Genomic DNA, 20732 nt, shown 5'->3' with positions numbered 1-20732 from the left:
GCAAGGCAGAACAAGAACAGGGGAGCTGACCATCTGCAAAAGAGCTTGTAAGAACTATACCTCAGCTCTACTTAGCAGGATAATTTTACCTGACACTCTGGTGAGGTGGTCCAGGCCATGCCTCAAGCTGCTCCTCTCAGAACACCAGGCTCTTCCTCACCACCCTGGCAGTGCAGAGCAGAGTCATGTTGTATGTGCACAGTGTTTGTGCCCTTTCCCACTGCGGCTCTCCAAGTCTTGTACACAAAAAACAAGTTACTCAGCCATAGTTTCACCCCCAAAATTGGAGATAATTTATTAAATTTTATCACTGACTGAAAAAAGTCACTAATGTCTCTTAATAATAAGTTAATGTTCTTAACAGAAAACCCCCAAGCCATATACTGCATTTGCTCAGACTTAATACATTTACTTAAGAGTATGGTACTCAATAGGTTCCCCTTCACAGAAGGGAGTTTTCAACCACACCACAAGCCTCTGAATCTCCCCCACTGCTCACTCAGGCAAAATAAAGCCCCTGGATGGCAACTTCAGCAGTCCAGCATTACACTTTTCTTCTGTGTGGGTCACAGCACTCATCCACCCACCTTCACCTTCATCATCAGCAACAGCAAAAGGGAGCGGGCAGCAGAAAACACATTTAACTTTACAACTGCAGCCCAAGGTATTCTCAGCCATGCTGCAGAGGCAGAGGTCTCAGTCTGACTCTTCTCAAGGAGCTGATAAAACAACCTGGGCAGCAGGAGGCTGCTCTGATCCCCATAGAACTGTGTGGACAGGGGCAGGAACAATGTGACACCTAATAGACCACTAAGCCTGTCTGTGCGGATGCAGCTCTGCTAGTACCACCCTGAGGGTGGAAGACAGAACCCTGCTTGCCCTGCTCACACTGCATTCATCCTTCCTCCTTGGCTCCACAGACATGTTTTGATTCTGTTCTAAGGGCATGACAACAGAAAGGCAAGTCCTTGAACAGAATGAAATTGCTGCAGAAAACTGTCCACGACAACAGCACAGAAATGGAGTGTCCTCCTTTCCACAGCCACCTCCTCACATCATGCTCATACCACCCACAAATGAGCTTGGCTCCCCTGAGGCTCACCCAGTTAATTCTTACTTTAACATACTGAAGACTCTCCACTGACTGTATATTTCAGCTTCTACATTATTAGTGCTTATAGAAAGGACAAACAATTCTAGCAACTTTCTGCAGCTGAAGCACTCACAACCCTGGACCCAGGATTGCTGCCCAGATATAGCCAGTTAAAACTGTGTGGCTCCTCCTCAACTAAAAACTCCTTCCAACCAATGCATGAGACCTCTGTAAGATTTCCAAGCAGGAGTTAAGTGTCCTAAATTAATCTATCTGGACCATTTTAGAGGAAATCTTTGCTGTCTGCCACTCATGCTGCTCCCACACCCCCAACCTGCCACCAATATGCACAAAGAAGTCAGCAAGCAAGATTCAGAATTAAAATCCCTGTGTGCTTGATACTCCCTGCTCCCAGAAAGGCCTCTGCCCTCTCCACTTGCCTGCTGCAGGAAGGGTGATATTTTTTGCACAGTGGGTCCATCACACACCTCAGGAGGCAGCTGCAGCCTTCGTCAAGGGGGTGATGAACCCATGCTCACAGCAGCTATCATGACACTATGGAAGCACACAGCTCTTTGGTCATTAACAGCAAAGCCACCAGCATCACATCTCCAACCTGTGAAAGTAAACCCAAGCCAGACAGCTTGCAGAAGCTGGCCAAGCCCCCCCATCCATATGACCAGAGACAGACACCGGCAGGCTGGTTTGTTACTCAGCAACCTCTATCATCCTCCTGCTTCCCCTCCTCATCCTCTTCTGTTTCTGTTTTAATCTGGGCCACCCCGAGCCGGTACAGAGCATCACGAATCACCACCTCCCCAGGCTGGCAGCTCTGCACGATCTCCTGGATCTGCCGATTGACAATTTCCCTGCTGGTGAGGAAGTCCATGAGGCGGTTGTAGAGGTAATAGTGTGTGGCGTTCTCAAAGGTGATGGGCTTTTGGCGGACATTGCTGGTTTTGCTGTCGTTGATAGCAGCGATGATAGCGCTGTACGGCTCCAGCTCACGGCACAGGGACATGCAGTGGTGCTGAGCTGTTGGGTCTTGGGAGCTGTTCTGTTCCAAACCCGTGTGAACAATTCGGCGTGTTGCTGACTTGGTGATGGGGTGCTGCACAGAGTGCTCAGCCACAGTCATGTCCACACTGTAGTGCTGGTCAAGCAGTTCAGGGCAGGACACATACTGCAAGAGAGACATGTACCGCGTAGAACAAAAACCAGTTTCCCCACAGCTGAGAAGAACAAGACAAAACTAGCACTTGGTGGAACCCCAACCAGCACTATGACTGAGGACAGAGGGAGGGCCAAGTGATTCAGGCTTCCACTAAACACCATAAAGGTGGTCCTGTATGCACCCCCCCCCCCCACTCATATGCCCTCAAGAGATAATCCCAAGGCATTAGCAACCCTCTTCTCCCATTTTTCAAGCAACAGCAGTAGTTTGAGAGAAGCGAGTCGTTGTGTCATAGTGATATACTCGAAAGTTCAGGATTTGAACTGCTCTTCCTATTAAGAAGCATGAACCTAATGTAACACCCCAATTGACAGATAACACTTTCTACTGCACTCAGAAGCAGTGAGCTGGCAAAGCTGCGAGTCAGGAGACACTGATCAGGCCAAATTATCTTGAGGCACAACACATTACATGCACTTTTTAAAAGTTACTTAAATCTCACTTGAAACTTTTCCATATGGGATTGGCACAGCAGAGTGCAAATGAACATAACTAACCGTTGGAGGATCCATGGGGTCAGAGAAGCAGCCCTGGTTCTTCCCCCACATCTGGGAAGTCAGGCTAGAACAGCAGACATCTGCACACAGTGCCACTGAAGATGCTGTATCAACAACATACACTGGAGGCCAGTGACGTGAGGAAACCAACAAGTCCACGTGATCCCGGGCATTTTCTCCCCTTACTATGTACTTGGAGCCACACACAACCTGGAAAGAAAAGGATTAACACCAAACAACACACTAAAACTGAAAACTTATGGGAAAAATATAGTCTTAAAATATGAAGCTTCCTTTCAGGTATTCCAGAAAATACAGTAACTAGCCAGTTACTGTCTCTAAATATATTCTGTTTCCTCCTCATACACATTCAACTTCATCTTGTTCAAGAGGAGGTAATTTTCAGCTACACATCAGGAGAAACATCAAAACCAGTCTTCAGATCACTAGCTGATATTAAAATCCCTCCAGGACTGGTCATACTCTGAGCCCCAAGGCAGCGTGTTTCATTTCAGAGGCTCAGAGGCACCTACTCCATTGCTTCTATTTAATGAGGGAGTTCCACACTGGTAAGTCAGGTAACACTGAATATAGCAAGGCAAGAAAAACCATTGCAACTCCAGCCCTCCTTACCTGATGTGGACACACTTTGTAGATTTTCCCTCCTGTCTGATGAGCAGAGGCTCGTGTGGTACTTGTCCCATTCTGTACAAACTCATAGAGAGCCAAGAGGGAGTAGCAGAGCTGGTCCTAGAAAAGACAGGTGCCAGAAAAAGTCTGGAGGTGGTTAAAATTAATGGACTCCTTCAGGGGTAGAAGCCTGCAGGCAAGGTCTCCTAAATCCTGATCTGCACTTCATCCAATAATTTCCTAGTCCCACACTCAGCACTGTGAGGATGACAAGCAATTGCATGATGCTGAGCCTGTGACAAGGTAATTACAGGCTTCCTTTCTTCTAGCCCACAAAAGTTCAATTTATTTCACCACGTGTAAATTATCCTATAATGTGTAGGCACTCACTTCTAACCCACCCCTGCCCTCAGTGCAGTCAGATGAGAAGTTAATTAACTAGGATGGCAAGTGTGAATGAGGGAAAGAGTGAAGAACAGCTCCACTCCTGTGGTGTGTGTGGGCAAACAAGCCATTACCTTTGTATCTGAAGGCTCCCAGGGGATGCTGCACTGTGTCAGAAAGCTCTGCAGCTCTTGTTCACTGTAAGAGCTTAACAGCTCAAGCCTGAGGATTTCTTCCTGAAGGAGCCTCACCAAGGCACTCCCATTACCTGCAAAGGCAGGAAACAAGTCTCAGCATTCATGCTCAGGAAGGAAAGTCACCCAAATAATTTATTCCAAAGACTACAGAAGCAGAGACTGCACAACCAACTGCCAGCAAGAGAAACCCATGAATAGCTCAAAGCATGTCACAGCCCACACTTCTCTCGAACCCTCTGCTAATGAGGTCACCAGACTGAGCTCAGCAGAGCTGCTAACTCCAGGAGCACTTCTCTATCCTGTCATCTGTAATCTTTAAATTACTGCTGGACTGACATGAGGATAAACAAGTGACTGGAGAGTGCAGAGAAATGTCACTGCAGCCTTCAGAATAAGCAGCTCCATGCTTACCCTTCACATCTCCCTGGCTCTTCCTCTGGAGCTCCATTTCCAGGAAAGCCCATGTAGCTCTTCTACAGCTCTAAAACAGCTGCAGCCCTGTCTGCAAATCCAACTCATCCACTTGTTAAGCTTGCAAAGCCAGCTTTCCTTCTTATACCTAATGCCTAACTGCTAAGTGAAGTGGGTGCTAACTAAATTCAGCTCTCATACATCTGAGCTTATTCATCTCATGGTTTCTTGTTACTTGCCATCAATGACCTGCATATACTGAGTATTGACAACACTGATCAATCAGGACTAGCACACCCACCTCCTAGACTCTTTAAGTTCTGTAAAAACTTATTCACCCTTTACTGAAATAGTGATACTGAGCTGCACTGCCTGCAGCTGTCACAGTCCAAGTATCAGTCTAACAGGAAACAAACACTAACTGGCATTCAAGTTGTGCATGCATCCCTCTGCAATCAGACTGTGTATCATTTTGGGTGCATTCTCAGATGCATCAGAGCACACCAATGTATTCAAGCTTTCCTGGGCAGGCCAAAGCTCAAGCTTACTTACCCCAGCATTCTTGCCTTCTCTCAGCAGAAAGAATTGCAATCAGTTCTCAACTCTAAAGATCACCAAAAGTCACCACCACATAAAGCACTCCCTTAATAAGCACAACCTCAGCAGTTACCTGGCACTCGCTGTGCATCCAGGTTCTTGTCCTTCTCAGTATTGACCACCACCGCTCCTCTCATCAGTGGAGGGAAGAAAGGAGCAACAATAGAAGCATCAAATTTTGTGATGGGGATGCTAGAAGGAAAAGCCACCTGCTCAATCACCTCTGTCTCCATTGTGGACCAGAAGTCTTCTACATTCACTTCACTTGATGGCAGGAATTCTGGCCAAGTAAACTAGAAAGAGCAAGAAACACACCAGTCAAATACAAATAGTCTTAGCTCAACTGACAGTTTTGAGTGAGACAGCCTCACTCAAGGCATAAGGACTCCCCAGGAGAGTTCTCAAGCCAAATACAACATGATGGCTTCAGACTCCTAGAGTTCCCCACCACCACTTTTCCTTGGGTCAGAGTCAAAACCATTTATTTAACATTAAAGCCAGACATGCTGCATAGGACAAGTGGGGCTTTTCTCCCCATTAGAGAGGACAACACCTCAAGGAAACTGCTGTTGGAGAAAAAACAGAATGCTTTCATGTCATAGGAATAAGGCCAAGTTCAGCAGCTTTCATCCAAGGTCCCTAACTCTGAGAGGCTACTGGACAAAAGCTGTGGTCCAGAGACAGAGGATCTTGTTTTCCCCAAACCATACATCAACGCCTCTAAGAGTTAAGTGCAGGCATCACCACTCCAGCCACATCCTCTTACTAGGCATCAGCAAAAAACTGCTAACAAATGTATAATGTAATTATTGTGCATCCGAAAGACCAGAGTCAGCAAAAATCATTACGATCTGCTTTGAACACAAACAGGATCTGAAGGCTGTGAGAAGCCCACCTCTATGTTTTTCAGTGCCAGGACATTTTCCACATTCCTCTGGGCTATTTCCACCTTGGGGGTTATGCCACATATTCCACAGATCATATCATTGTAATCCCGGACCGTGAGGCATTCAAAGGCCCAGTAGCCATTGCACAGCAGTTCCTGGAGCTGAACCTGCTCATCAGGGCTCAGGCTTTTTTCTGAAAAGAGAACATGCCACTATTAGAGCTTTCACTTCCTAAAGTCAGTGGAGAGGTGCTAAAACTCTCCTATGCAGAGTTAAAAAAAAGCTGTTCTCCAGAGAGCTGTTACAAAGAACTGGTCATCAAGATATTGTTTGGTTTAGGAAGTGATTTAACAGAAACATACCCCACCAGAATTTGCCTTTTTGTAACCTAACAATCATCAGGAGGTCAGTTTGGTGTGTTACAGTAAAAAAAAACCCAACAAAATAAAAAAGCCATGAAGGAAAACCCACCAGTTTGCTCCTGAACAGAGTCTAGGATATTGCCAACAGCCACTCTGGGATCCTCTCCAAGTTTAATGTGGTTTCGGATTGCAAACAGAAGATCCAAGCTCACTAACAACTTGTTACCCACATTAAAAAGGCCTGCAGTTAAAACACAAAACACTTATTGTCCATAGGGTTCCAGATCTTCCTCACAAAGAAATATATTCCTTACTGATACGTAACATATAAATACGGTTCAGAGGATAACAGAATCATGTGGATAGTGCTTCTGGGCCTATTCCCTCTGCAGATTAGCTCATTTCAGACTTCATGCATTTAAATTTAAATGCTTTTAAATTTAAAAAGCTACAACAGCAGCCAATCCATCTCCTCAGCTCCACACTGTATTGCAGGAGGCCCACACTGACTGCCACTTGAGCCTCACCAGTCAACACTGAAAAACAGCTCTCTGCAGAGATGTTTTTGACTCATCTCAGGGGTTGTCTTGCAGAACACATTTACCACTCACACAGTGAGGCAAGGCACAGTCTTCCTCAAAGCATTCATATGTGTTTTCCCTCAGAAATATACAGATTTACTTGCAGAAGAATAGTGCAACTCAAAAATAATTCAAGCTGAATACACTGGGAAAGGGAAAATGCTTTTCTGTCAGTTGGTACGCTGACATTTCTCCTACCTGTGTAAATATCAGTGAAGCTATGGAGAGCCAGACACTGCAGGTTCAAGCACACTTTGACCTGAGCTGTAACCACCTGTAATCTATTAGCTGTCAGCAGCCAGCACTCCTGAGGACCAGCAAGGGAACTGTAACAGACAAAAGGCAACTGAAAGTCAAGCCAACAGGGGTTTTAGTCCAGTCCTGCAGTAACTTTCAATGTTCTAGAGGAGACAAGTTCATTAGTAAGTCAGTCTAAGCCAGTTCACATCATTTCACATCAGAAAAAGAAATAACTACATTAAAATGATCCCCCTGGCAGAGTCAGGTCACTGCTCACATTCCTTTAACAGCACTAAAACATCTCTCCAGCTCCATACATCAGGCACATAGTATTGAAGAGTTGGAGAAAATCTACGTCCCTAGCTGCCCTGGAAGAAGTGTCAGTCCTATTGCTGTGGTACAACAAATGCTGGTTAGTAACACATTCTCTCTGCAAGCCTGTCCCTGCACAGAGATTCAGAAAGGCTGCTCCTCTGCAGTACAGCTGCTGAGGAGGAAATTCAAGATAGAATAATGCCAGTTTTGCCCTAATGCCAGAATTACAGCTGAGAAACCAGGAACCAAAGTGAAAGCTAGCTCCCTCCCACCAGCAGGGGTTTAATTAGAGGCTACACAGACACATATGAGAGTCCCACTGCAAAGCAGCCCAGCATGGAAGCAAGGATTTACAAAGCACAGGTTAGCTCAAGTCACGAGGTGAGGGACAAGGGGCAGGATAGCAATGTTCTGCAAAAAGTACCTCTACTGGAAAAAACAACCTCAGTTAGTACTAACCTGACCAAAGAGAAAATACACAACTGGCTATCAAGAAAATCTTTTTCATTGAAGAAAGAAACACAAAAGTAAACTACCCAACATTTTGCTGTGGGAAACATTTCAGCTCATGCTTTTGACAACAAAAGGATGTTTGGCAAACTCATAAGGAGATATCCTACTGGCTTTCACAGAAACCTACTTAAGGTAATCCAGCCTATATACTGGTAGCTTCTGAAAGTATTTCAGGTTTCAATATGGATATCTGTTTAAAAAAGGATTCACTCAAGCCCATGCTAAGCCATGAAAAGAACAAAACCAACATAAGCAAAAAGATCACCCAGGAAATATTCAGATCAGGAAGAGAGAGAAAAGGGAAATCACATAATGCATATCACACAAGTTTGCATCTGTCAGGCTCAAAACATCAGAGTGGAAAACAAAAAAGGGATGACTAATGAAAAGAATTTGTTTCAAGATAGAAAAAAAATAGATCTAGACTTAGCATTCACTTTTGATCAAGCTCTCCCATTGTATAGAAATGGCAACTATGACAAACTACACTGCACAGGAGAAATAGTTTATCCCTAACCAGCTAAACCCTTTCCATACACGTGTAGCTTAGTGCCACTTCTATCCGCTTCAGTACCAGGGCTAAAGCAAATACTATTTCAGGCATGCTTTAACAGAGTATCAGCACAAGGTTGAAAGAGTCACAAGTCTAAAACAGAATCTTACTTCTGTCCCCCTTTGAACAATGGGCTGTTACAGAGGAGGCATTGCGCAGATGGAGACTCATAGTAGTTTGACCAGGAGGTCTGCTCTATGGTGACTGTCTCCTCACTCACGTTGGACAGGATGAGCCGTGAGCTGTTGAGTTCCTGGATGAGCGTGAAGACCTCTGCCAGCTCCGATTCATTCTCTGGGATCTGCATTACCTTACGCAGCAACTGCAACGTGGACTGACGCTGGATCTCTTTCTGTGAGGGGGTTAAGGGTTCACTAGTGTTCAGCACATCAGATTGACCTGGACTCACCTAGAAAACAAGCAAAACATATTCAACTAGGCAGGCATGGGATGAAATGTTAAGAAGCCCAAAGAAGTGAAAAAGGTAAGAGAAACACAGTAATCTTTTTATCCATCAGTCTTGACTTAATTACAGAGCTCAGTCTTTCGGGAACTTCTATACTACTGCTAAGACCATCAGATTTGTCATTAAACTGGAGCATTTGGATTGAGGATCAAGAGGGTGAGGACAACCATGTGACAGGAATGTTAAACACATCTAGAACCAGAAAATAAGAAAACAAACTAAATGAGGAAGAGAGGAGGCACATGCCTCTCAAAATGCAAGCTGAGCTAAGGGCACTGCTGTTCCTGACACAGCTGCTTACACTTCAGTTTCACACAGGCCATTTCAGTTTGTTTTCTTCAAAAACATTACACAGTTATGTTCTTCAAAATGAAAAAGACAAGTGGAAGAGTCATATTACCACAGAGACTAAAATGCAGCCTATGTGCTGAGTGGGCATTTCAGCTAAGAACACGACACCTCCTTTGTTTCCTCTTCTTTTTTTTAAGCAATTCTGTATGAGAAAAGCCAACCTCTGAAACTTTGAATGCAAAAAATCCCCAAACAAACCAACCACAGAATTTATGATTTACATCCATGTAGAACAGCAGACAGCTGAAAACCATCCTTCTACAACAAGAAACAAATACTACACCCTGAAATAAATTTAGGCTGGAAATAAAGTTGCACTACAAGCCCTTAAAAATAGGAAGCTCTAATAGATGTACTAACTTAACTGATATTAGCCACAAACTGGTCATGAACAGAGCATACTTGGGAGTTTCTTGATGAAGTAGAAATTCAGCAAAGCTGACACAACAAATGTGACTTTAGGGGTGATTTCCCCAGCACATACTGACATGTTATAAGCATTTTTAAGCTACAGAGACATCCAGTGGTAGAACTGAGTGCTCTCAGGCTCAGGCTGAAACACCAACACTGCAGGAGTTGGACAGTAACATCAGTAGTGGTTTCAATAGGACACTACTGTTACAAAAGCTTACAATAATGAAAAAAACAGTAAGATGTTCCCATGGGCAGTAGCAAACTAAGGTACTTCCCTGCCCACCCCACAACAGCCTTTTGAGAATACAAGTTACTCTGAACCTTACCAGGGATTTCGCTGTTTTCTCAGCTCTGTCTTTGGCAAGATTGTATCCACAGCTTGGACAGATGCGTGGCTTGTGCCTGTTTGTATACACATAACTGCATGAGGGGTTCTTGCACTTCCCTCTGCCACGTGATGTTGCCAATCCCAAATCCTGAATGACACAAAAAAAAGCATTTACTGAACTTGACTTTTAGCCATTTTAGACTTAACAGTTGGACTTGATGATCTCAAAAGTCCTTTCCAGCCTAAATATTTTTGTGATTCTATGCCAACAAGGTTCTAGAAAAGTCTGCTTGAATATCATGCTTTTCCCCCACTTTACAATGCCCTGTTTAAAGGTCAAACAGGCCCTATCACTTTGCACAGAATACTTTTAACTGCTATTTAAACATTTTGGGGCCAGTTCCAGAGACCATAAACACTCACACATTGAATTTATTCAGAAAGGACTGATTTTCCCTGCTGAACTCAAGGAGGGGTGGGGATTACACTAGGACATGAAGGAAAATCTAGAACTTAACAAGATTGAACAGTATGCAGTCACCCTGGATTATTTCAACAGATGATAAAGTACAGATTGTCTCACATTAAATAGGAGAGACATTTCTGCAAGTGAGTAAAGGAAAGTCACAGAATAGCCTATCCCAGAGATGACATTCCTGGCAACACATGTCAGACCATCTCAAAAATGCTCACCAAAGTTACAGTGCAGCTGTACTTGTAGGAAGGGAATATGTCGGGTTTGACCTCCACTACTTCAACCTGAGATGCCCTGGTGGTCAAAGCACTGTGGAGCTGGAGATTGAAAGCAGAAAAAAAACAAACACCCATGAGATACCTACTTCTGAATACATATATCCTGTAAGCAATACCTATTAGCATTTTTCCCTTCACAATAAATAAGTTAATGTTAATTTGAGAGGACTACAACACACTGTTTTGCATACTAAAGCATTACAATTCACACAGAAGTATTCCAGCATCTTGGCATACACTGTCATATTTCACAAGTGAAAACGTTAGGCTCAGTATTGCATGTCAGATTATCAAAACACTAGCAGATCCTCAAAACATCTTCTGGAAGTAACTGGGAGTTTCTCAATGCAGCCAGCAGGAGTGTCCAGCAGCATTTCTCAGTTCAGTTCTACACTCAGCCATCTCACATTTATGCTGCTTTTGAGCTGTATCATAAAAGCTGCCAGACACAGATCTTATAAGACTGCTACATTTTTATATTCTATTTCTCCTCACTCAGGTCATATCATCTGTGAAAAGAAAACCAACAAAACGCACAAACAAACAGGAAAATAATATACATTTGAAGAATAAACTATAGGTACCTTTCGCTCCTCGGCACTTGGTGGCTGCAGAACTGACTGGCCCAATTGTTTCAGTGTACTGGGCTTCAAGCCTGATGTTCTCACAGGGGAATGCTTGTCTTGAAAGAGAAAAGGGATGCAGCAGGTTAGATATGAGAAAATAGGACCTGTTTCATTCAACATCTTTGCTAAATGCCATCGTAGTCATGTGAGATTTTTTCCTCTGAACTTGGAATGACCCAAGCAGGTGTTTCATGGCCCATTTACTGCACACTCAAGAGAGTGCTTTTCTCTAGCATAGGTCACTATCTCCCTTCAGACCTATCTTGTTATGTGAGAGAGAGCATTTCAATGTGGTGAAGACAGACAACTGCTCTTACCAGCATTCCCAAAAGCCTGTCTGTTGCTCGACTGCTCAGTGCTGGCTTCTCTCCCCACACTGGCTGGTGCAGGCAGAATGGCTCGCATAGGTCTTGCTGCAGCCAGCAAGGAGGGCTTCGGTCTTGGTTTACTCTTTACTTCTTGTCCTTTGTGTGTAGGAGTTGGAGCATCAATTCTGAAAGACGAGAGCTACAACTGGTAAAAAATTCCATTGATTCCCTGTCAACCTCAATCGTCTTCTCTTTCCTGAGCTGTGCTTTATTAGCACAATAATCACAGCTATTGTGAAAGGAGAAACAGCAAAAAGGATACATCTGCCCCGTGACCACAGTTTGTCATTTAAAAAATATTAGCCCTGATAAACAAAATCACAAAGGAACGATCCAGAACTAGCATAAAGCAGACAGCAAACAGAACAGGTCTTACAGGAAGCACTGCCAATGGCTTTCAATTTCTTGGGTTAGTCCCATAAGCACACAAAAGACAAAATATGCTCCCATAACGTGGAAAACTGACTCACCCCACTGGCTTTTTTGCAGAGCCATTTAGACATGGCACCTCAGAAGACAGTGTAGGGATGGGGATGCCACTATCTTTTTCTGCCTGCTCTGTGGAAGACTCTCCTTGCTTTTGACTCTCTTGACTCAGCACCACTCCAGTAGCACCCAGTCCATCTTCAGCAAGCACATTGTTTGCAAGAACATGAGCCTCAGAGACAATCACTTCTTCCCACTCCAGCTCCTGCATATGCTCTCCAACAGGCACAGCATTCAGCAGCTGGCTGACAGCTTCAGAGCTTTCCAGGGCAGACTTGGAAGTACTTTCACTCACAGCTGCTGGCTCTGTGAATACTGACTGTTGACCTCTTTTAGCTGCTGGAGTTTTAAGAGAGGTGCCTGAATTTGGCTCAGATTTGCTTTTTGGTTGCTTTTCCTGGAAAAAAAAAAGAGATAGTTATATTTCAGAGCTCTACACAGGTAAGTTCGCTTCACATATGCCAGGTTTGCCACGGCTTATTTAATGCTGGATCAAACCAACAGAATCCTAAGTATTTAAGCAGCAAGTTGTACAAGAGCAGAAAGACATCATCTCCTACGAAAGCAAGTCCCTGTTAACATTTACCTAGCCTCCTGGCTCTCCATGCATTATTTTTAGACACTGTTTATTGTGAAGTATCAGTCTTTCTTAAATTCCCTCAAATACCACCATTAGCACCAACACCAAAAACTCACCCACCACCCTCTGTAACAAGGGCCCACCTCCTACATTCCAATTTCAAAGCTTCAGCTATGATGCTGTCCTTTCACATGACCGAGAAACCAGAGGGACCCAGAGAACTCCTATCTTCCTATCTTTGGATATGAAAACCATACACTTGAGCAAGTCATGAAACAGAATTACTTTAGGAAGGTTTTCTGGCTTTAAGAAAAATGTTACCTTCAAGGCTAAGGCTATAGAACCCGTGTACTGGGGCCAAGAAAGGTTTGATGGAACACTGAATTGGTATCAAAAAGGCATCAGAAATAGAACCAAGAGCTTCTGGCATGATAAACACATTAATTCTAAGCTCTCTACAATGCTCAGATTCAGGATAATCCAGGTGCTTAAAAACAGACATAGAGTCAATCTTAGAATGGTTTGTTTGGAGAGGACCTTAAAGATCATCTAGTTCCAACACTTTCTACTAGACCAGGTTACTCAAAGCCCCAGTCCAATCTGCCCTTGACATCTTATAACCTATGCCCTTTCCTAAGGAACGGAATGGTATGTACATATTTAGTTTCAGTTCTACTGATGTTATTGCCAGTTAAAAAAAATCTGCTGGTGCATGTTTTTCCCAGGCATGATAGCATAGGAAAAAAAGTTGAACTGTTCATGCAAATGTGTTCCCAGAAGAGTAGAATGAAACTGAAAGCAGGAAAACTCCTCTAAAAGTTTTCAGCTCTAATCAATGCAGGACTTAACAGGAGCAGGCATGCCGTATTTAGCCAGAAACACATTTTTGCCATTAGTCATCTACTTCAGCAGGTTTACAGAACAAAAGCTAAGACACCATCGTCGCTGTTCGTGCCCTACCACATAGGAAGTCCAGCAATCAGATCAGACACTACCGAGTTTGTAACCTGCCTACAAAAGCTCTTGCCCCTAAATGTTTAATGGATCTGGGAACAAAAAGAAGCTCCAAAACAAATCCATGAAAAGTCGCCCAATGTCAATGCAAAATGCCACACTAACTATCCTTGAACTTGTGCTTGAGTAGCCTTGTTTCAGACAGAGATTTAAAGAAGAACACACATCTATTCAGAGCTGGCCAGTTACTGTGACATTGCCAAAGTTTCAGGAGCAAGCGTTTTTTGCTGTATACAGCTAGTAAAGATGCCAACAACTTGGGCAGAGCAGGTACCATGTGGAGGAAGACTTTTCCACTCAAACAAACATCACAACTCCACCAACACCTGGTGATTTCCTTCCAGCCAAAGGTCAGAACATCATGGATGATCAGACACGTGGCCATGAGTCAACAATACCCAAAGGTACTTCAGCTTCCACTAGATCAACTTTATTAACTAGCTCCCAAAGGATCATATACCTACTACAGTTGAGAACTGTTCCTCCCTTCTGTTGAAAAAAATGTTGAGAGACCACAGAAAACCTCAGTTTGCAGAAGAATTTCAAATATAGAAAAATTAAAAAAAAAATAAATGGCTTAACCAAATTCCTGAGCTTACCTAGGGCTGCAGCAGGAAGAACAGGCAATGTCTTCCAGCCACAGGAACTACAGAACACAAGGACACGGATTGCTTCTGGCATTATCTGACTTCCTGTGCTAGATCTATACATCTAGAAATACCAGATATTCACAAAGGCAGCACTTTTTGTCTAAAAACCAGGGAAGGAAAGGCAAGTTTACCTTTGGGATCCATTTCCCTCCCAGGAAGTTCCCACATAATGGACATTTTGGTGGCTTATGCCTGGTGACATAAGTGAAGGAACAGCCAGGATTGGTGCAATTTCCATGTCCCCTTCGAGTATAGGTGGTTGTCTGAAACGAGAGTTGTCAAGAATTTTTCTACAGAGCTGAAAAAACCACAGAGCTGAGTTCATTGCTCCCTTTTTCCTCATAAGCATTTTACAAAGTGTTATTCAGCAAATCACCAGCACTCCACTTTTATTCCTTTCATTGATCAACCACCACAGCTGGATCAGAGTGAGTCAGCACCATAACTACTCTGAGTGCAATCGCTCTGTCTATACAAGTCTTCACTGTTACCGGAATTAAGTTCAAATTGCAGAGCAGAGATGAGCAATGCATATAGCCTACTATAAGGAGACGCTAACCTTGCATTTAGTGATGTAACAGTTCTGAGTAAATCATAGTAAGAGAGTAAGAAAATGATTCGAACACCAGTCCACAGCAAGGCAAGATGGGATTAACAGACTCATGTCAATGGAGCAACAAGACATAAAGCCAAGCACTCATGATGTAGAGGCAGTTTTCATTGGTGATTTACTGTTGGATGCAGTGGTCAAGCACCTCCCTGGTGCTTTAGTGTAACTTGCTGTGAGCTATTGTAACACCAGCAGCACCACCAGGCACTATTTATAAAGCCAACTAAAGTAGAACCTGTCATCTTTGCCAGGACAACTGCATCAACACATTTGAGCTTCTGTCAGCACAGCACTTGATATTCTGAACTCAACACTCCCGAGGCAGTTGCTGTGCCATAGGTCGCTAACTAGGTATGGGGTTTCTTGAGAAATACAAGTGCTGCTGTCAAAGAAATGAGACAATTTAAGCTGAGTACTTCTCGGGAACTAACACCTGGGTATTTCTAGTCTCCCCAAGACACCTGGAAGAATATGGCACTATGTGCCACTATAAATATCTGCAGTTTTCCACCAGCTGGAAGTATAGAGGGCCTGGAATACAGGATTTGAGGCTAGCTTATACAACCCTAGGAGCTCAGGGCTGACTGTACAATGAATTCCTACAATGACTACAGAAATACAGGTGGCTGCAGTGGTTAGATTGAAGAGAAATAATGGTATTCTTCCCAATACAACAGGCCACAAAATCTTTCACGTAAGTTCTCAAAACCTTAAGTGACTGTTTCTCTCCTGTCACATTGCCAAAGCAACAGCCACCCACGAGACTGGAGAGGTCATGTTTTCCTGTCAAAAGAGTAGATTCTTGCCCTTAAAGGGATGGACATTGGCATTTTATGAAGACAAATACGCATCCGAAGTGGAGGACACAGACCCTGGAAAGGGCAACACAAAGTGCTATTGGCCAGACATGTTGTGATAGCATTATCTTCTGTTCCAAGAACTCCTTGAGAAAGAAGGCAGCAGAAAGAGGCCCTATGAGACACTTCAGAAATTCAGAGACCCCCACAATTCATAAAACCAGGGATAAGACATAAACTGACACAATGGCTCCAAACTGGACCATGATCAAACCCTTCCTACTCTAGTTATGACAAACCTATAGTGACATATCCATACCTTAAAATACCACACAAGACTCTGAATCTCTTACCAATTTAATGGAAGCTGGGTTCTCCACAACAGAATGAGCTGGCAAAGGTAACATAATGAACTGTGTAGCTGGTGTGGAGGAGCTGCTCTCTTCAGTATCCTGAAATGAAGTCAAAGGGAAAATAAATCCAGAAAACAAGAAACATGGTGATCTGTGTCCCACTTTCTCATGAACACTACCATTGAACATGTGTCTTAAGGACTGATGAGAACAGAAAGCAGGAAATAGGAGTGATCATTTCAAAAGCAATTGCCTTAGCAAGTTCACTCTGGAAATTACTAAACTCTTCACAGACTGAAATTGAAATCAGAAAATCCAATTCTTATCAAAATAAAGGTTTCTATAACCTATCCCTAAAACCTCAACTTAAAATTACTTCCTTCTACCTCTCTGTAACAAAAAAACAGCTATCAGGCGCAGAGGTAACATTTTCTCCTCCCTAAAAATCTGTCCAAAATAAAAAAATCTGTTCAACTGCAGAACCCACCCCAAGTATTTTTATAAGGAAAAACTAAAAAACCTCAAGCAGTCATCTGAAGACAGACATTATACCAGCACATGTAAGAGCCAACCTGCAAGCAGAGACACTAATCACGGAGGTACAAAAGGTGCTGTCTCTTTCCCCACTGAGCCTAAGCCCCTTGCAGCTACCAAAAATCTTAAGTGAAATGTGTTAAGCAGCATTTGGAGCACTTCAGGTGAGAGTCTGGCAGGAGTCTGAGTCGCGCTATTAAAACTTACCCTCCCAGTCACCACGGTCACCACAGACACACCATCTGACACCTGAGGACGGGCCACAGCAATGTTCCCATTGGACATGTCTGTGGAGTTGTTAACTAGAGTCTCCTCAATAACTACACGAGCTGTCTGATATGGTTGCCCTTCTATTTCCAAAGAAGCCTCATCCAAGAGGATATCTCCAACAACTTTCTCTGTCACAGGCCCAACATAATGAGAGAGAACCTCCGATGCAACTCCTTCCTCCAGAGCATCTGGCTGGGTGAAGGAAGCAGTGTCTTCTGCCAGCCCTTCGATGGTGATACACTGCTGAGAAATGCCCACATGGCTTGAGTCCACAGGAAGGATGTTCTGCACAGCATCGCGGGGGACACTGGTGATGTTCGTGGAGGCTCTTAAGCCTTCAGACGCTGCCTGAACCTGTGTGACACACAGTTCCAGAGACTGCCTGCTCCTCTCTTCCTGAAGAGTGGTTTTGGGAATAATGATATAATCTGAGCGAGGAAGAATCTTACGGAAACCTGGAATGTCTGGAACTACTGCAGCTAGAGTGGACACCTTGGAATTCTGTTGGCAAAAACAGAGTATAGAATAAATAAATAAGAGAAAGGGAAGAGATTCAGGTCTCAATCCTGCTATTTTAGAGCCTGAAGTTTAAATTGTTTCCTGAAGCAGATTGCTGAGAATTTTCCCCATGACAGAGCTGGCAGAATCCCTCTCAGCCCTGGTTTTACCATCCACTTTACCATCAGTCACCCTGATGACACAACACAAGAATAACTACCCCCATCAGCAGGTATTAGACATATCTGTCATAAATTTAAAGACATTATCCCTTACTGAACAGAAACCAAAAGCAAGACACAGGGGCCTCACACACTGCTCCTTTACAGGCTCTCCTAAGCAGAAATACAAACTGGAATCTGCAGTTAAATGATCCTCCAACACACAGCACTGTGTGAGCAGTTAAGTGCCTCGCTTTATGCAGCAAAGAAATGCCAGGAAGCAGACTTACCGGGTCCAATCCCTCTTTCTCTAACTTGGCTTTCTCCAAGTAATAGCTTTTTTCAGCCACACTGAGCAACCTCCAGCTCTCACTGATCTTTTTGTTGATTTCAGATTGAGGGAGGTGGGGAAGCTCTTGCTGAACTTTCAAGTAAATATCATAATAGTAGAGGAGGTAAGCAGATCTGAAATTAAATCAGACACCACAATGGTAAGGGCATGCTACATAAATTCTTCTCGCAAAAGAAAGCTGCAAGTTCTATATTTGTCTCAAGGTCAAATGACAAGTATGTTACATTCAGTTATACTTGCAAATGGGGTTTTTAACCAAATGAAAACTAAGATTCTGGGGAGAACCTCTTAAGTAGGGACAAAGAGGGTAAGGCAAATACTCTGGGGTAAACAAACTTTAGGTCAATCAATGGTAGCACCTCTAAGTATAAGATTATCAGACTAGGCTCAGAGTGTCAAACTAATGTTTTGTACGTGATGTGTCACACTACAAAGTGTCTCAAGCATACTGCAAAGTTCATTCTCATCAGAAACTGCTCCCACAGCACACAGGAGCTGAATGAAGACACAGGGAACTTACCTAGGCTTTTTGGCTTTTTCTCCATGATCACCAGTGCTTTTGTATTTCTTTTTCTTCTTAGATGGCACTGGTGATGATGCATAAGTGTAAGTGCCTTCTATTTCCTCCATTACCACAGTTACTTCAGTGCCATCATACGGAGCCTCCATTTCTAGAAACATGTATTTTGTTATGCACTTGCCAAGTTATACCAAATTTCTCAGAACAAAGATCACTCTTGATCATCTTTGTAAACTGCCAGTACCAATGGCCTGTGAGTTTGGCTGTTATCAACAAAGGTAAGTACGTGTTAGGTATTATAAATTTTTAGAAGAAAACACTTTTTATTACTACAACCTCAACCCCATTTGTACAGTGCAGGCACACTGCATCTGCACTCCAAAGCTGCAGTTCCCCAGGAGCCTCACAGTTAAGTTTGGCAATCCAGAAGGAGCCTCACACCCAGGAAGCAGGCGTCCAGCCACAAGGTACCACGGCCATGCTCCCAGAAAGTGAGGCCAGAGCCTAAATAAGCACGGAAGCGTCTCAAGCCACCAGATCTCTAAGGCTCCTCGCTTCACACCGGTGATGGGCACAGCCTCCGGGGAGCTGGGAGGTAAAGAAAACACGGTAAGCCTCAGGAGGTAAAGGGCAACGCTACCCGGGCTCAGAAGCAGCCCACGCCTGACCCGATCTCGGCCCCACGCAGTCACTAATCCTGGGCAAGCCCATTAAACCCAGGTCCTGTCTCCCGCACAGTGCCCGCGGAGCACTGGCGAACCTTCCTGCCGTGCGGCCCCCGAGGAAGAGCCCCATCTTCTCGGCCACTCACCGGGCAGCACCGGGGACGCGCGGTGGGCCAGGCAGCGAGCTGCGGTCACATCCCAGGCGGGGCGCAGCGGCGCGGGGGACGCAGCGCCGGAGCTACGGGCCAGCCGCATGGAGAGGAGCGCTCAGATGGGCCGTGCGGGGCGGGCCACACCGGCATACTGCGCCGGCGGCAGGCCTGGCCCGGAGCGCCGGGGCAGCACCGGCACCGCTACCGGAAGCGCAGGAGGCAACATCCGGATCGCTGCGTGACGGCTGGAGGGGGCGGGGCCACGCCGCCGGGGGGGGCGGGGCTGGGGCAGCGTCCCCTTGCGTTGTGGCGGGGAAGGGGATAGGTGGTGCGCCTGCGCGGGTTGTTTCCCGCCAGTTCTGGTGGTGCTGTAGGAGCGCCGGTAGCAGAGGGCTGTGTGTGCTGGCGGTGTCCGGTGGTGCGGGCCAGGCCTCTGGTGCGCCTGACCACAGCCTGGTACCTGACGGGCTCAGCAGCAGGTACAGGGTGCCTGTTCCTGCCCCTCGTGAGGGAGGAGGTGAAGCTCTGCTCCCCTTTCCTGGTGATGAGGCAGATGATGTGGCAGCATGAGGTTCAGATCTGAAAAAGCTCAGTGCCACTTGACTGAAGTGGTGGATGTTCCACGGACAGCTGGGTGTGCATCCAGCGCCATGCCACCGCAGTGGAATGAGAGCCAACAGATCCTCCTGTCAGGAAATGGCAGCCACTTCAAGTATTTTTGGGGTCATCGTGTCCCAGCATTTCTTAATCAACATTTCTCGTTAGTTTTAGGGAATAGAAGTTCCCAAAGACAACAAAGTAATTGTTTCCTCTGTTTCCATGAACACTGAAATACAGCATTTTGCTCTTCAGGGAATTAATAGCTTCTTAGGACTCTCTACTCATAACCCTCTTCCTTTGGACCTTTTGGAGAGCAGGATGTTGCACAGTCCTTGCTTTAACATGTTTTTCAGATTACACATTGTGGTGTTTTTATCCATGCCTATTTCTGCGTTTTACATCATGACTTCTAACTTTAGAGAAATACAAACCACATCTATCTCGTGCCTTCTTGGATCTCAGAGAAGCACAATAAGGGCTCCTCTTGTCTAGTAAACCATTAATAAACGCCACAGAGCAGCGATACAACAGCCAGTATGAAATCTGCAACCAGTTAGTTAATCTCCTGAAGTCCTACAGGCGTTTATGTGTTCTGCTGCTGTTTATGTGCAATAATTGGTGGCAAACTGCCTGTTCTGCATCAAACACTGTGTGGCTTCACACAGCCCTATGCTTTTCCAAAGCTCCGTA

The 20732-nt window shown here is 44.6% G+C and overlaps 1 protein-coding gene across 2 annotated transcripts; it reads right to left on the bottom strand.

Annotated features, from left to right (window-relative positions):
• Nucleotides 1-266: 266 nt before the first annotated feature.
• HMGXB3 (HMG-box containing 3) lies at nucleotides 267-19644 on the bottom strand. Of its 2 annotated transcripts, none has more exons than XM_031047371.2 (20): nucleotides 19437-19644; nucleotides 18626-18776; nucleotides 18044-18218; nucleotides 17032-17595; nucleotides 16291-16389; nucleotides 14662-14793; nucleotides 12271-12683; nucleotides 11750-11925; nucleotides 11391-11488; nucleotides 10747-10845; nucleotides 10052-10201; nucleotides 8605-8903; nucleotides 7072-7199; nucleotides 6402-6533; nucleotides 5939-6123; nucleotides 5117-5336; nucleotides 3973-4106; nucleotides 3458-3574; nucleotides 2825-3034; nucleotides 267-2276 (listed from the first exon to the last, which is right to left on the bottom strand). In XM_031047371.2, exons 1-20 carry the CDS (start codon nucleotides 19543-19545, stop codon nucleotides 1806-1808), a joined length of 4062 nt encoding a protein of 1353 aa, XP_030903231.2. In that variant the 5' UTR covers nucleotides 19546-19644; the 3' UTR covers nucleotides 267-1805. The 2 variants fall into 2 exon arrangements, with proteins under 2 accessions (XP_030903231.2, XP_030903232.2); XM_031047372.2 differs by having other exon boundaries at nucleotides 18626-19213; nucleotides 19437-19451.
• Between the last annotated feature and the right edge of the window lie 1088 nt (nucleotides 19645-20732).

Source organism: Melopsittacus undulatus, chromosome 10 (genome assembly GCF_012275295.1).
Source record: "Melopsittacus undulatus isolate bMelUnd1 chromosome 10, bMelUnd1.mat.Z, whole genome shotgun sequence".
In the NCBI taxonomy this organism is placed as follows: Eukaryota; Metazoa; Chordata; class Aves; order Psittaciformes; family Psittaculidae; genus Melopsittacus; species Melopsittacus undulatus.
The sequence above is the reverse complement of the archived record's forward strand: the minus strand, read 5'-3'. Positions and strand labels throughout refer to the sequence as shown.

Bases quoted from the DNA above. Each gene is read 5' to 3' on its own strand.
- HMGXB3 (XM_031047371.2), bottom strand. From the start codon at position 19,545: ATGCGGCTGGCCCGTAGCTCCGGCGCTGCGTCCCCCGCGCCGCTGCGC. The intron at 16,390-17,031 runs GTAAGTTTTAAT...ACTTCATTTCAG, and splicing joins TGACCGTGGTGACTGGGAGG to GATACTGAAGAGAGCAGCTC. The intron at 2,277-2,824 runs GTTAGTTATGTT...TCTCTCTTGCAG, and splicing joins ACCCCATGGATCCTCCAACG to TATGTGTCCTGCCCTGAACT.